We start from the raw sequence: 17,250 nt of genomic DNA on the forward strand, positions 1-17,250 counted from the left end.
GGTTTTTCGGATAAATGATTTCTATACCCAATGGGTACTTAGTAAATTTCGGTTCGGGTTTCGGATCGGGTACTACCGGTTTCGGGTCGGTTCCGGGTACCTGTTTCTTATGTGAATTATATAAATATTTACAAAATAAAATAATTATATACCAGTTTTTTATTTATTTATTTTATTTTTTTAAAAAAAGTTAATAGAAATCGTATATATATTAGTAATATGTATTAAATACAACGAAGTTGAACTAGTCTAGTGGTATTGCAGTTGTTGCTTTGCCTATCCAACCCGGGTTCAACCCTCGAAAGATACAAATCTATGTTTTTTAAGCATAGAATTCGGGTTAAACGGGTACCCGTTCGGTTTCGGGTAAAAACCGGAACCGAACCGATACCCATGGATAATTAACACTAATACCCATCAGATAAATTGCCTAGAACCGAAACCGAACCGAACCGGTCCATTTCGGGTCGGTTCCGGTTCGGGTATTCGGTTATGGATAAAAATCCCAGGCCTAACCATGTCAACCCCTCAGCGGCCGGAGCGTTGATATGTTCTTCGAGCTCGTGAACAAAAAGGAAACTCGAAACCAAACGGAAAAATAGCTTTGTAAAACTAGAATGAAATAATCGTACGTAGCACTATATATATCTATTGTTGTTTAGTACTTGATATTCGATTTCAAAATTAGATAATCTGGTGTTGTGAGATATATGCTACCTTGGAAACAACGATCATCAACGAATATCTCAGTTAGTATAATAATAAGAGTTATATCGTTTGACAAACTTAATTTGTTTGGATTCACATTTTAAACTTAAGAATCTGTAATTATGAAAAATAATTGTATGAAATTGTGAGAGAATTTGTATAAAGTAAGAGATAGAATAATAATCCAAAAATAAATTTTATTTTATAAATAAGAAAAAAAAAATTTTAGTGTATAAAAAGTAAATACTGATTTGGTAACTAAACTGACTTTTTCTTATGAAAAACAGTTATTATATTTAAAATGAAAAATATTTAACTAACGTTATTAACAATTGTAGAAAAACGTTATTAAACAAAAAAATATCAAGAAATTTTTTATGAAAGTGAAATTTATATAATAAGATTACTTTGTTAAAAGTCAAATGTTTTAAATATCAAAAATCACAATATTTTTTTAAAAAAGATATTATTTCTGATACTAAATTTCTTTATGATATTGATATGATTTTATAAAAACAATATTAAGAAAAATAAAAAGATAAATAGATATAGTAGTAATGGAAATTAGCAAAATAGTTTATGAAATTGAGATTTATATAAAAGGAAATTTTTTATTGTCAAATTACATGTTTTTCTTATAACATCATAACTTTATTGATATCAAATTAATGTAACATATTACATGGAATATAAATTACACCAAACATGTTGTTAAAAAGAACTTTTAACAGAGACAGCAGTGACACGATGCTTCCTAACGCATTCGTACGACATACTGATTCGCTAGATTTCCTCCACTTCGTTCTTGGTCTTTTAAGATCTTTCTTGTGGCTCTCAATTTTTGTCAAATTACATGTTTTAATTATAACAAATTGTTATGTATTTTTACTTTTGAGATATTTCCTTTTTGATACTAAATTTCTTTATGATATTGATATGATTATATATATATATATTAAAACGAAAATAAAAATAGTTTATAGATATTTTGAAAAATATAGATATTTCCTTTTTATATTTAAGAAACAAAATTATTACTAAAAACTAAAATAAAAATTTTGATAAAACAATTACAAAATAATATTAATTCATTAATGTTAACAATGTAATAAACCATCTTGAGAATCAACGTGAGTCTGATACATAGGAAACTGACTTTTCAGATAATGTGATTGAAATTTATATCTAATGCTCAATTTAGTTCAAGCCAAATTGATTTCTACAACCACCGATGGTACAGAGGTACAGCTCCTCAACCCTTAAAGTTCATGCGTCTTTCTAATTGTCATTTCCATCTCTATTAATGTACGAAAATGTTGCATCCGATTGTGAAAAACTTTGCTTTTGTTGAATAAAATTTACATTATAAAAAGGAAATTAGACATTCTAACTAGGGTTATATGTTGTAGCTATATATTTCCGAACAGTAGAGTAAATATATCTCTGATTAATCAAAACAATTGTGTGCATACACGTCTAGTTTAGACGGGGCCGGCTTAAGATGAACACGGGCCCCTGGGCAAAACTTTTTAAAGGTCCTATGGTAAATATTTTGTTAACGTTGGTAAAGAAAATATTTTTCTTTAAGCTATTCACACGATCATAAAACATGCACATCCTTTTATTAGATAGTAGCTTAATATCTGCGCAATTGTGCGTAATAAATATTATATATAAAACTAATTTATATCTATTATTATTTATTTTCATTCATTTACATATTATGTATATAATTAAATTGGAGTAAAGACATAAATCAAAACAATATATCTTGTTTATTTACAATATTGTTTGGGTAAATAAATCAAAACAATCATTTTATTTATATGGTATATAACTAAATTTCAATTATATGGACATAGATATACAATATATTTTAATATAAATATTTATATTTTGAGAGTTCATATTCATATGATAAACATAAAATTTCTAATGTGTGATTTTTTAATGCAAATTTCAAAATTAAAATATTAAGGTTTCAATACTTTTTCAATACAAATTTAGAAATTATCATATTTAAGTATTATTCTATGTTATATAGTTTAATTTTAAACTATATTATTATATAATATGAATGTCTAGTAAATGAGATTTCATATTCATATGATTTATGATTATTTGTATCTTGTTATTACCAAAAAAAGTTAAACCATTGATCACAAAATTTTAGTGTGAGCCATTTAACGTTTTAATCATTTATAGTCATTTTAAAAATTCAAAATATAACATATAAAAAATTTAATTTTTATTATATAGTTAATGTAGTTGTTTAATATTTTTTAAATATATAAAATTAAATAAAAAAGAGATAAGATGCAAAACTTATTATCAGATATTTATTATCCATAATCATTAATTGTCATATATACGTTAATCATATTAGGCAATTCATTATCTTTTATTTAAAGAAAGTGCGAGAATATCATTTTGTACACTATTTATCAATTTAATAGTTAGTTTAATAAAAAATATAATATGAGTTAAGATGGACCAACCTATTTCTCTAAAAATTCTGAATTTCATTCTCATGGTGACACGTGGCTACAAAATAATGTTATAATGTTTCTCAATTAATATATAAGGGATTTCAACTACAAAATTTTGCGATACTTGTGTGTTTAATGCAGTCCAAACCTAGATTATATATGCTAATGAAAATAATAAAGACCCCTAATATTGTTGGATTTGGAGCGGGGCGGTGCGACCCTCCCTATTAAGCCGGCACTGTTTAGAAGAAATTTAAAATTATCACTTTTAGATTGGAGAAACAAAACAGTATAATAACTGTTCGAACTCTGGAAAACTGATCGAGGGAAAAATATCTAAAAAGGGTTTGTTTCTGTGTTGGTTAGAAATACTTGTTGCTAGGGACAAAGGAGACTGAAGGTAAGACAACATTATTGTCATTGTCTTTCCTTCCAGTCCAAACAAACAAATGAACAATAGTTCTCGTAACTAATGAAAATAGAAAACTAATCTATAATATTAAAATAAAAAGAAGCAACCAGTGAAAATCTTTTTAAAAGTATTAAAATAAGTATTTTAGGAATACTAAATGTAGTTTGCTCAATGCTAAATCTGAAAAGCTATTTTATATTTCAAGGAAATTATAAATACAACTAAAAATAACACAAAAGACAGCTAGACATAATATCACAATTATCATTAATGATAATACAGATGATAAGCTTCCCCAAGAAATGAACAAAAACTTGCAAATTTCAAAATACAATTATTTCTCAGAAGACCAAATTATGTAATAAGATAACCAACCCGAATGACCGGCTTTTCCAAATTGTTCCGATATATTTGTTTGTATTATATAGTCAAAGATGGCTATGAGTGAAAACAAAATAACTAGTAAGATACAACAAAAGTACAAAACTATATACAAAAAGAAAAATGAAAACTCGCAATCAATTTTTTCTTAATTCCTTACTTTGCCAGGACTTGAACAAGTCAAAAGTGTTCCTCATTGTTTCAATTTTTTTTTTGATAAACACACTATTTAAATTCGATTTATTATAAATAAGAGTTCCTCATTATTGACGGTTACTCATTAAATATATTTTACAAGATAAATATTGATAAAACTCCCATACAATGATCTCATTTTTTTTATAAAGTTTAATTATGTAACTAAATCTGAAGTTGTAAAAATGTATAAACCATCTATCTATCTATCTATATTATTATATGAGAAGTAAATTTGTTGATTTGTCATTTTTTCAATAATTTTAGGCTCATTCCATAATTTTTTTAATATTTATCATATATCTTTAATAATAAACAGTTTTGCAAACATGATAATTACAATATTTCATCTATACAAATATCTGATGTTATCTTATTTATTATTATATAAAAAAATTTATCTTAGGTGAGTCAATGATTTTAATAAATAATTTTAATAGTATATATTAGATAATAAACAGCTTTTTCAAAATATGATAATCATCATCTACACAAATATTTGATATTATCTTATTAATATTACATAAAAAGATTCTTTTGTTATATGTCATGAAAGGATTATATCTATATTTTTGGTATTAAAAAGGCTATATTTTTTTGGATTTTGTTAATATATGCTCATCGATAGCATATACATTTTAATTTATTATTGTTTATTTAAAGAAAATACATTTTTTTATAATTGTAAATTTTGCTAATATGTGTTACCACAAAAGCTCAGGTTTATGTTCTACCGATACAAAAGCAATACTCGATTATATGTCCTACAAGACATACAAAAAAAACAAACTTGCAAAGAAAAAAATTAATATTTGTCCAAACCATACCCCAAGATCCGGACCCGATATGAACTAACCCAAACCAGACCCCAAGATCCGAATGCTCAAATCTATCTACTTCTCCAAATTAAAGTTCAAAATAAATTAAAATTTTGATTAATTTTGGTATTTGCATTTAGGTTGATTGTTGTATTAGATATGTAAACATATTTTATCAACATTATGTATAACTCAATACATATTGTTTTAAGAACAAAACAGAAAAGATCTAAATGTTCGATTCAAATTAAAATAAGTTAATATAATGATAATAATTTGAAGTCTTATGCATATATATATATATTTATTTATTTAACATAAGAACTAAATGGTAACATTATTTAATATTTTATTTTTTTTAATTAATATGTTTCGAGTCATCTCATAATTTATATATAGAAAAATAAATAAAATATTATTATAAAATAGTATATTAATATTTTAGTTAGATCTTTGATTTTAGTTATATATATATTCTTACAATTTCAAATTAAAGTATAATTATTTTTTATTTTAATTAAGACAAATCGAATTATTTTTATTTATCATATTGGTTTAGTTCTTCATTTATGTACAAGTATATTTTGTAATATTTTAATAATTTGATATGTGCTGATTTTTTAAAGAAATTATTAGAAAAAAATAAATCTGTGATCAATATAACATTGTATAAATGAACATTACTGATAAAATTTTGAAACCTCATGAGCACACATCGGTATTTACAATAATGAAAATACTTTATAAATTCTAAGTAATTTTATACATTAGATTTATGAAAAGGTAAAGTGAAAATTATTTTAAAATAAGCTAAAGCATGAGAATTCAGATTTGTTAGGGTAATTTTACTAGGGTATATCAGGTTCTACAAACATAAAGCAAAATGAATCAAACTAAATATTACCCTAAAAGTAATTTAATAATTTATAATATTTTAGTTCACCAAGGGGTACAAATGGTGACATAGAAAATTAAAGGGAATAGTTAATTCCTACTTATTCATTAAAAAATACACTATTTCCGAAGAATTTTCGCTCAGTTTGCTTCCTTTTCATTTTTTGAATTTTAAGGAACTATAGAAGAAAACATTCCTTATCAAAATTGATATGAAACAAAAGAAGGGGAAATTCTATGTTTACCACTTTCATGATATCACTTTTCATCTTTACCATCACTAAAGGGACATTTTCAAAAACACCTTATTCATTAAGTGGCAAAAGACTCTTATGTCCTTGTTCTTTATGTATATAATAAATAAATATTTAAATAAATAAAAAATCTAAAAAAAATAAAAAATAATTTTAAACCCTAAACCATCAAACCCTATTTCGAAATTCAAACCCTAAACCCTAAAACTCAACTCTAAACCCTAAACCATCAATCCTAAACCCTATTTTTTTTTTTGAAATACGAACCCTAAACCCTAAACCATCAATCTTAAACCCTATATTTTTTTTTAATACGAACCCTAAACCCTGAAACATCAACTCTAAACCCTAAACCCCGAAACATCAACTCTAAACCCTAAACCCCGAACCTTCAACCTTAAACCCTAAACTTCAACTCTAAACCCTAAACCCTAAACTTCAACTCTAAACCCTCAATCATCAACACTAAACCCTAAACTATCAACAATAAAACCTAAACCCTAAATATTATCCCTAAACCCTAAAACATCACTCTAAACCCTAAACCCACCTTCAACTCTAAACTCTAAACCCTAAACCCTAAACCTTCAACTCTAAATCCTAAACCCTAAATCCTAAAACCCTAAAGTTCATGTTTTAGGGTTTAGATTTGAAAGTTTAGGGTTTTAGGGTTTAGAGTTGATTTTTTAATGTTTAGATTTGAAGGTTAAGGGTTTTAGGGTTTAGGGTTTGAATTTCAAAAAAATATAGGGTTTAGGGTTAGAGTTTATGTTTTAGTGTTTAGATTTGAAGTTTTAGGGTTTAGGGTTTAGAGTTGATGTTTTAGAGTTTAGGGTTTAGAGTTGATGTTTCATGGTTTAGGGTTTAGTGTTGATGATTTAGGATTTAAAGTTGATGTTTTAAGTTTAAATTTAGGGTTTAGGGTTTATATTTGATGTTTTAGGGTTTTGATTTGAAGGTTTAGGGTTTAGAGTTGATGTTTCGGGGTTTAGGGTTTAGAATTGATGTTTCGTGGTTTAGGGTTTAGATTTGATGATTTAGGGTTTACAGTTAATGTTTTAAGTTTACATTAGTTAACGTTATTTTTTTGTCTAAGTTAATTCAAAGGTTATAAATGTCTTTTACCATTCATTAAAGATGAAAGTAAAATTGGTTAGTCTAAACATTAAAAGTGATACTTTGAAAATGGTATTTTTTGCAATTTCCCACAAAAAAAATAAATATTCATTATTATTCCTTTTATTTTGTTCCTATTCATTCATTTCTTACTCATTTCTATTCCTATTTTAATGATCACCAGATAGAGCCTAGAGATATACATATATATATATATATATATATATATATATTCTAGAGTTGTGCTATTTAAAAATATTTATATAATTATTAGATAAAATATGCTAATAGTAAAAAAGAGTTTTAGTTTCTTTTTTAATATTTTTTTAAAATAAATACCAGATTTTATTTTTGTGATTGTTTTTGATAAATCATATTATATATGTTAATCAAATTTTGTAGATACTCTTTTATTTTGTTCAAATTATAATATATTTATAGTCAACTAACAAGTATGCAAAAAATAAATATATTTTTAGTCAATTAAAATATTTTAATTTTTTGTTATTTGATTATTTTATGTAATCTTGTAAGAAATATATAAATATATAGAAAATAATTTTATTACTTTGAAAATATATTTTATAATGCTTAAAATTATGTTTTAAAGGGAAGATAATTCTTTTCTTAATATCAAGACTATTTTTGTTTTAAATTTTTTTTTATGAAATCACTTATGTATAAATATATTCTCGTTTCATTTAAGAAAAAAGATAGATATAAACAAAAAAAATTATTACGCTGAAATATATATAATATAATGTTGCTTAAAATTATTTTAATATATCTTAATTGTTTTCTTAATATCAAGATTGTTTTTGTGAATTTTCCTTTTTATTAAATCAAATTATATATATATATATATATTAAAAATTAAAAAAAATTATAAGTGATTCCTTTTTATTATATGTGTTATTTTTAAAAAAATAAAAGGAATGTTAATTTAAAATTTACGAAATAAATTTTTGTAGTGATGGCATTTAGATACAATATTTTTAAATCAATTAAGAGTATCTTTGTAATTAATCATCGTAAAAACTCACGTGAGTGTGATACATATGAAACTGCTTTATCTAATATTATTATAGAGATATTTAATAATGTTGTCAATCGTCAATATAATATACTCTCCGTTTCATTTTAATTGATGTTTAGAAAAAAAAAGTTTTATTTCAGATTAGATAATGTTTTCAATTTTTTTGCAAGAAGTTAATGTGATTTGTTGTTTGTGATTATTCATAAAACATAAATATCTAATTTATTTCAAAAAGAATGGAAAGAAAATATATAAGAATGCATCATCATAGCAAAATCAAAAGCAAAAGGAATAAAATTGAGAAAGCTGTTTTAAAAAGTCGAAAACGATAACCGATTAAACTAGAAGCGCCATATTTTCTTCACTCTCTATATTGTAAGTATAGCAGAGTCCAATACATAATAAAAATCATTCAAACTTGAACACAAGGTGGCATGTATTAGAAGCCTTGAGCACACCATCCAATTTTTTTGCGCGTCCTACGTCTCTGTTTCAACTTGTCAAGCTGGCCCGGTTCAATGGGACCTGTAGAGAAAGTCGCATTCTTCAACCCTCTTGCATTCTTTAGAAGATATGTAGCCACTTCTTCTTCCTTTTCTCTTTTCCAATCGTATCTTCTCCACACAAATGTCTCTAGATGTGACAACAAACATTCAGGGACAGACTTTGGCTTATTCCATTCCCAGCCGAGAACATGATAGTCAGGTTTAATCCTGTATTTCTGTAACCAACGTGAAAAATAGGAGTAGTCAATGTATATCAGTATTAGACCATCAAAAATAGATAGTTGAATAATAAAACAATAAAATTTCTTACACCAACGAGCTTCAGGACTTGTAGTTTCGGTGAATGTTCGAGCATCCACGTAAGTAGATCATACCAGCCTGGTTCAGGCGTATATATCTGTAGATATACCAGTTGATAGAAGATACATCCAGTAGGAGGATATATAGTCTATCCATGAGACGAAATTAATAACATATACAAATAATTGGATAACCAAAACAAAATTAAAATGGATTATAAAAAAGTTACCATCGAAGTTGATACATTCAAGACAAGACGTCTGACTGAAACGAGAGATTCACTGATTACATTAGAAACTCTAGCAATATATACCGCCAGCAGCCCCAGTGCATTCAGAGAAAACTGTGGACATCCTAAGTATCCAATCTCTAAGTATTTCAAAGAAGGAGTATCTATCACATATCCAACGAACTCGTCCTCATCATTGTCATCATAAATCCTGAATCTCTGCAAAGAAGGGACTTTGATAGTGAAAAATTTCACACTATATTCGCAAGTTCGTTCCACAACGAGTTCTTCAAGTCTAGGACAGCCAGATAAAAGGTTACATATAGATTCATCGTTTGTGTAGAACGCATGAATAAGATGCAGCGTTTTAAGAGACTTCATCGAACCCCGTGCAGGGATATCTACAAGAATCAGACTCCCGAGTTTCAAAGTCTCTAGTGTATCACAAGTACACAAGCTACTCGTAAATATGAACTCGTCGACCTCGTATGGATAGATGAGAAATTCGAGTACCGATGTACGCAAATGTAGAGCAAACGCTGTTTTAATCCAATGTACAACATCTACTGCATCAGCTTTATCTGATCCAAAGCTGAGATGAAAACTATCTAGAACCTCAGGTTCATATGAAAGGAGAGACTTGTACACAGTCTCTGAAAATGTTTGGTGTTCACTCTGGTAGTTCTCAGAATTAAACTTCAGTTTTGGCACCGACTTCCAACAAGACTGCCATTCTTTAGACAAGACACTCGTTGACACGACAGTTTTTATTGGAACTAAAGAAAGGATTTTCAGAATCAAATTTTCATCCAGCTGACCGATAATTCATCTCTTCAGCCATGACACTTCTCTTTGGAAAAATTTTTACTACAAAAAAAAAATCAAAGAGAAAAATATATTGATTTAAGCGTTTCAGTTGGTATCAAAATTCAAAACTCTTTAAACAAAGAAATATACCTTTTTCAATGGTTGTTGCTAGTAAAATCCTTCAGATTAATGCACTGCTATTTGAAGATATTTTTACCAAAAAATTGGCTTGCACAAATCATATCTAAACAAGTAAAAGACTCCAAATATTAAGATTTCATGTTATCAATTGTAGATTTTTTTTTTCAGTTGGTGGTCTCTGGACATATAACATATTTAAGACGAACCATCAGTATCTAAGCAGAGAAAAAATCGGAAAAATCATTCATGGTTCTGATACCATAAAAAAATAAAAAGGATGAAAAGATTTGAAGAAAACTATTTAGTTTTGCTTTATATTTATTTAGTTAGATTCGCGTAAATCGTTATATATAAGTACAAAGAGGATATATGTCAATGCCAACTCAAGATTCATGATCCGAGAGTAAACCATATCTGTTTGCAATCTTCGTTTGATGACGTGTTTTACTCGTACTCGTTATACAAAACTAGTACAACGAGTACGACAAAAACACATCATCAAACACATATTTCAAAATATTTATGGTTCATTCTTGAATTATAAACTTTGAATTGGAATTGACACACATCCTCTTTCTATATTGTTTTGTAAATAAATCGATATACTCGAATCTAACTATATAAATAAGAATGTAAAATTAGATTATTTTCTTTAAAATCTACAACGGTTACATTGACCAAAAGTATAACATCTTATCCACACAAAACTAGTATAACGAGTACGAGTACCCACAAATTGGCTTGCACAAATCAAATCTAAACAAGTAAAAGACTCCAAATATTAAGATTTCATGTTGTCAATTGTAGATTTGTTTTTCAGTTGGTGGTCTCTGGACATATAACATATTTAAGACGAACCATCAGTATCTAAGCAGAGAAAAAAATCGGAAAAATCATTCATGGTTCTGATACCATAAAAAAAACTTAAAAATAATGAAAAGATTTGAAGAAAATTATTTAGTTTTGCTTTATATTTATTTAGTTAGATTCGGCTAAATCGTTATATATATATATATAAGTACAAAGAGGATATATGTCAATGCCAACTCAAGATTCATGATCCGAGAGTAAACCATTTCTGTTTGCAATCTTCGTTTGATGACGTGTTTTACTTGTACTCGTTATACAAAACTAGTACAAAACTAGTACAACGAGTACGACAAAAACACATCATCAAACACATATTTCAAAATATTTATGGTTCACTCTTGAATTATAAACTTTGAATTGGAATTGACACACGTCCTCTTTCTATATTGTTTTGTAAATAAATCGATATACTCGAATCTAACTATATAAATAAGAATGTAAAATTAGATTATTTTCTTTAAAATCTACAACGGTTACATTGACCAAAAGTATAACATCTTATCCACACAAAACTAGTATAACGAATACGAGTACCCAAAAATTGGCTTGCACAAATCAAATCTAAACAAGTAAAAGACTCCAAATATTAAGATTTCATGTTGTCAATTGTAGATTTTTTTTTTCAGTTGGTGGTCTCTCGACATATAACATATTTAAGACGAACCATCAGTATCTAAGCAGAGAAAAAATCGGAAAAATCATTAATGGTTCTGATACCATAAAAAAAAACTTAAAAAGGATGAAAAGATTTGAAGAAAATTATTTAGTTTTGCTTTATATTTATTTAGTTAGATTCGGGTAAATCGTTATATATATATATAAGTACAAAGACGATATATGTTGATGCCAACTCAAGATTCATGATCCGAGAGTAAACCATATCTGTTTGCAATCTTCGTTTGATGACGTGTTTTACTCGTACTCGTTATACTAGTTTTGTGTGGATAAGATGTTATACTTTTGGTCAATGTAACCATTGTAGATTTTAAAGAAAATAATCTAAGTTTACATTCTTATTTATATAGTTAGGTTCGAGTATATCGATTTATTTACAAAACAATATAGAAAGAGGACGTGTGTCAATTCCAATTCAAAGTTTATAATTCAAGAGTGAACCATAAATATTTTGAAATATGTGTTTGATGATGTGTTTTTGTCGTACTCGTTGTACTAGTTTTGTATGGATAAAATTGTACTTTTGGTCAATATAACCATTATAAAGTTTGACTAAGTTATATGCTTATTGGGCTTTTATTTTGGGAAAATTGAAAAAAAAAGACACTTTCAACTTAGATTTGTCTCTCTAAAACTTTAGCTACATCTTTTGTCATATTAGGATTTTAATTTCCATAAATACCATTATACCCTCAAATTAATCTAAATTATATTATATTTATTATATTTAGATATTTCAATTAGATTTCTTAATATAATTTTATAAAATAAAAAGGCTAGAATAGATAAAAGGTATCCGTAGACCTAAATACCCTCTTGTCTTCTCCGCCTATCTCCTTCCTCTCTTCAATGGTGATTCACCATTCTTCATCGGCTAGAACTCATAGTCTCATATCTATGTTTCTTCTTTTCTATTTATTCTTCTCGTTTTACCCTAATTTGTTTTTCACTTTATTCCTCTTCTCCTCCCTACCTTCAACATGTATCAATGGCGATTTAGGGTAAGTGAAGAATCCTTGTTTCTTCATCGTAAATCATTAATATTTTCGTTTCTAATTTCATTTTTGTCTTACTCCTCTTTGTTTTTAGACACAATCAACAAAAAAGGTAATTGACATGAAGCTTCGAAAAGAGGAAGCAAGACGGTAAGATCCAGATTTTGCATGGCTCTTTTCTGTCTTAATGAACACTGATGCATCAAATTTTCCTCTTTATTAACCAGAAAGAAAGGCAATAAACAGAATGAGTCAAAACAAATATCTAGAAAATCCAAATCTGTGCCTGCTTCAGATGCCAGTGCCGAGTTACCAGCATCAATACAAGTATGTATAATCATTCTAGCATGATAGATATACTGTATGTTTGTATTCATGGAATCTTAACTTTTCGGTTTATGCTCTTGTTTGTAAAAGAAACGTCAAGGGGAGAATAACCAGACAAACATGAGTGAAAAGTTCAATCCTAACGAAGATGCAGCACTGAAGAGTGTTATGATGAGGGGTTTGAATCGGTCTCCTCCTCTAAGTAAAGAACTGATGATGCAACGGTCTTTTGTTCAACGTGAATCAGCCCAGTTGACAAAGTTTGCCAGAGATGCATCACATTTTTCTATAGCGAATCAACGGTGGTTTAATTAATAACAAAAAGATGGTGATGGGCCACCACGTTTTTCTGGTTAAACCCAAAGATTTTACAAAAGAGAGAATCCACTGGTGAGAACATCTTAACCATAACTGTCTTTGTTTTGCAGTGAAACTTTTGTGGGCTAATCAATTTCTTTTTTTCTTTGCCATGTGTTAGGGTGACAGTGAAAAAACAGAGAGAATAAACATCTCATGGTCATTAACTACCGCAGGAGGAAACTTAGATGTAATGCTAAAAGAACATGAAAGACACATTCTGTTAGCTGTTTGAGTGGATAAGAAGACTAATAGGGACAGGCTCAAGCGTCTCTTGCTGCAAATGGCATCAGACAATAATCTTTTAGGACTAATCAGAAGGAAAAAAAAGTTTGAGGTTTCACAACTTAGAGTCAGTTGATCTTTTGGTGAGGTCTTGTGTATAGTTGAAAGCTAAAATTGTGAAAAGAAGAAATCAACAGAGGCAAAGAAGAAAAAAGAACTTCAACCACCATTAAACCCGAGAAACTTTAATGTTAACTTTTTTTTGTATTCTCGTCTGATTTGCAATTGTTTCTTAGAGATTTAATTTTGAAAAGATATTGAAATTCAAGAACATGATTACTGATCTCAAACCCTGAAAATGAGCCAATGAAAATCTCTATTATGATTACGATATGTTGAAGTTCCTAAGCGATTTGTTTGTACTCTTATGGGCTGTCCTACCAAAATAGAGAAGATATCACTAGAGACTCTATACACCAGATTTAACATAGATTAGAACCATGCCTTATTGATAGAGAGAAGAGATGATTATGTCGACGAAGAAGAGAAAAACACAAAGAACGAAAAGAAAAATATGTGGGAGGAGGAAAAAAACGTGGGAGCAAATATTCTATGAGAGATTTAGGGTAGATTTAGTTTAGATTTAGAAAATATCTTTAACCGAATATGGAAGTTTCCATATTTTCCGGATTTGCCTTGAATATATATCCTAGCTTACGCAGAACACAGTAGAGTAGATGAGAAACATATTCTTCCTTAAGCGCCACATAAGATAAAAGGCAGAACATGTTATGTCACAAAATATAGATAAGGTATATCATTGCGTTGTGGCTATATGTCGTTATAAAGCTGTAGGTATACTGAAGATATCTTTCTTGATTATAACGTTTCGAAATATAGCTGTGTTAGAATATATAAGAAAGGCTAGTTTAAGTTGTATACCTAGGATATATCTATGTATAAAACTTAGTATCCGATTTCTAGACTAAGTAGATGGCCAGAATGAGTATTCTAACTGTAGATAGAAGATAAAATAAAATATGATTCTACTTTAAAATTTTTTTTTTTTAAACATATATATTGTCATACTTATGTTTCCAATAGTTATCATATTTTTTAACATTTTTAAAATTTAGTTTACTATTTTTCCCATAAAAGAAGGGTAAAATATGTCCAAAATTGCCGAAAATATCAGAAGTCCTAATGTGACAAATAAAAGTTCAAAGTGTCCCATTTTTCCAATTTTCCCTTTTATTTTTTTGGTTAACCCACTTTGCATTTCTGATGTTCAATTATAATTTCTTGATGAAGTGGAACACTACAAGAAAACACATGCTTAACGAGGAAATTTAACGAGAAAAAACAATCCTCGTAAATTTACGTCGATTTTACGAGGAATTTACGTGGAAAACTAAAGTCATCGTTATTTCCTCGTAACGTAACGACAAAAGTGTTTCGTCGTAAAGTGGATGTAATTTAACGAGTATTTTACGAGGAAAAACTATTTCCTCGTAAATACGACGTAAACTTTGCGTGTTATTTACGAGGAAATAGTTTACGTGTATTTAGCTAGGAAATTTTGAATCCACCAACTTTGTAGGTGTTACACGTTTCTTTTGGCCACCTAATTAATTTTTGTCGTAAATTCATAGGAAAATTACAACTACCAGATTCGAAATTTCCTATAAATATGGATGTTTGAACATCATTTTAAACACACCAACAACAAAAAATGTGAAAGAAAAAAAAATGGCTGGCTCCGGGACTATTTACGAGTTGCGGAAGTGGATGTATATGCATAGAGATGCTAACGGGAGAGTGACGAAAGAATACCTTGTGGGTCTGGAGACATTTATGCATCAAGCAGATTCAACACCGCTCGCCCAAGAAAGTGGTAAGATGTTCTGTCCTTGTCGAAAATGCAACAATTCGAAACTGGCAAACCGTGAAAATGTTTGGAAGCATTTAATAAATAGAGATTTCACGCCAAATTACTATATCTGGTTTCAACATGGAGAAGGTTTTAATTATGATCAGAATGAAGCTAGTGGTAGTTTCAGCAATTTTCAGGAAAAAGAACCGGTTGATCATCATTTGCATAATGAACATAATTACCATCAGGAGGAGATGGTAGATTATGATAGGGTTCATGATATGGTAGCTGATGCATTCGTAGCTCATGATGAAGATGAAGAACCTAATATAGATGCAAAAAAGTTTTACGAAATGTTAAACGCGGCGAATCAACCACTTTACAGTGGTTGTAGAGAAGGTCTCTCTAAATTGTCGTTAGCTGCTAGAATGATGAATATTAAAACTGATCACAATCTACCTGAAAGTTGCATGAACGAATGGGCGGACTTGTTTAAAGAGTATTTTCCAGAAGACAATGTGTCTGCTGATTCTTATTATGAGATTTAGAAACTGGTTTATAGTCTTGGGTTACCTTCGGAGATGATAGATGTTTGCATCGACAACTGCATGATCTATTGGGGAGATGATGAGAAACTAGAAGAATGTCGATTCTGCAAGAAGCCACGATTCAAACCGCAAGGACGGGGACGTAATAGGATACCGTACCAAAGGATGTGGTACATACCAATTACAGACAGATTGAAAAGATTGTATCAATCAGAGCAGACTGCTGGAAAGATGAGATGGCATGCCGAGCATACTCAGACGGATGGTGAGATGACTCATCCATCAGATGCAAGAGCATGGAAACATTTCAACAAAGTACTTCCGGATTTCGCTAGCAATATCCGGAATGTGTATCTCGGATTATGCACAGATGGATTTAGTCCGTTCGGAATGTCAGGGAGACAATATTCATTGTGGCCAGTCTTTCTTACTCCATACAACCTGCCACCGGAGATGTGCATGCAACGGGAGTTACTATTCTTGACCATATTAATACCTGGTCCGAACCATCCAAAAAGGTCCCTGGATGTTTTCCTACAACCACTGATAAAAGAGTTGAAGGATTTGTGGTCAACAGGGGTGAGGACGTATGACTGTTCAACGAAGACGAATTTTACGATGCGAGCGATGCTTTTGTGGACCATAAGTGATTTTCCTGCCTATGGGATGTTGTCTGGATGGACTACACATGGGAGATTAGCTTGTCCATATTGTAATGGAACGACAGATGCGTTTCAACTGAAGAATGGTAGGAAGACAAGTTGGTTTGATTGTCACCGTCGATTTCTTCCCATTGGCCATCCTTACCGAAGAAACAAGAATTTGTTTAGGCACAAAAGGGTTGTGAGAGACACTCCTCCTCCATATCTAACTGGAGAACAAATTGAAGCGCAAATCGACTACTACGGAGCTAACGAAACAGTTCGTTGGGGTGGTAATTGGCATGTCCCTCGTAATATGCCTGATTCTTACGGTGTTCATCACAACTGGCACAAGAAGAGTATATTTTGGGAGTTGCCATATTGGAAGGATCTTCTTCTGCGCCACAACCTCGATGTGATGCATATAGAGAAGAATTTCTTTGAGAACATCAT

The 17,250-nt window shown here is 29.3% G+C and overlaps 1 protein-coding gene and 1 pseudogene across 2 annotated transcripts; one reads left to right on the forward strand and one right to left on the reverse strand.

Moving 5' to 3' along the window:
- Positions 1-8,143: 8,143 nt before the first annotated feature.
- Positions 8,144-10,179, reverse strand: LOC106398692 (annotated as a pseudogene).
- A 2,024-nt stretch (positions 10,180-12,203) lies between these two features.
- LOC106400113 (probable serine/threonine-protein kinase At1g09600) lies at positions 12,204-14,792 on the forward strand. Of its 2 annotated transcripts, XR_001280244.3 has the most exons (5): positions 12,204-12,832; positions 12,921-12,976; positions 13,054-13,153; positions 13,244-13,543; positions 13,632-14,792. XR_001280244.3 is itself a non-coding variant. In XM_048754211.1 (4 exons), exons 1-4 carry the CDS (start codon positions 12,812-12,814, stop codon positions 13,466-13,468), a joined length of 402 nt encoding a protein of 133 aa, XP_048610168.1. In that variant the 5' UTR covers positions 12,204-12,811; the 3' UTR covers positions 13,469-14,792. The 2 variants fall into 2 exon arrangements, 1 of the variants encoding a protein (XP_048610168.1); XM_048754211.1 differs by having other exon boundaries at positions 13,244-14,792.
- The last annotated feature ends 2,458 nt before the right edge of the window (positions 14,793-17,250 follow it).

The sequence above is a fragment of the Brassica napus genome, chromosome C4, assembly GCF_020379485.1.
Source record: "Brassica napus cultivar Da-Ae chromosome C4, Da-Ae, whole genome shotgun sequence".
NCBI classification, from domain to species: Eukaryota; Viridiplantae; Streptophyta; class Magnoliopsida; order Brassicales; family Brassicaceae; genus Brassica; species Brassica napus.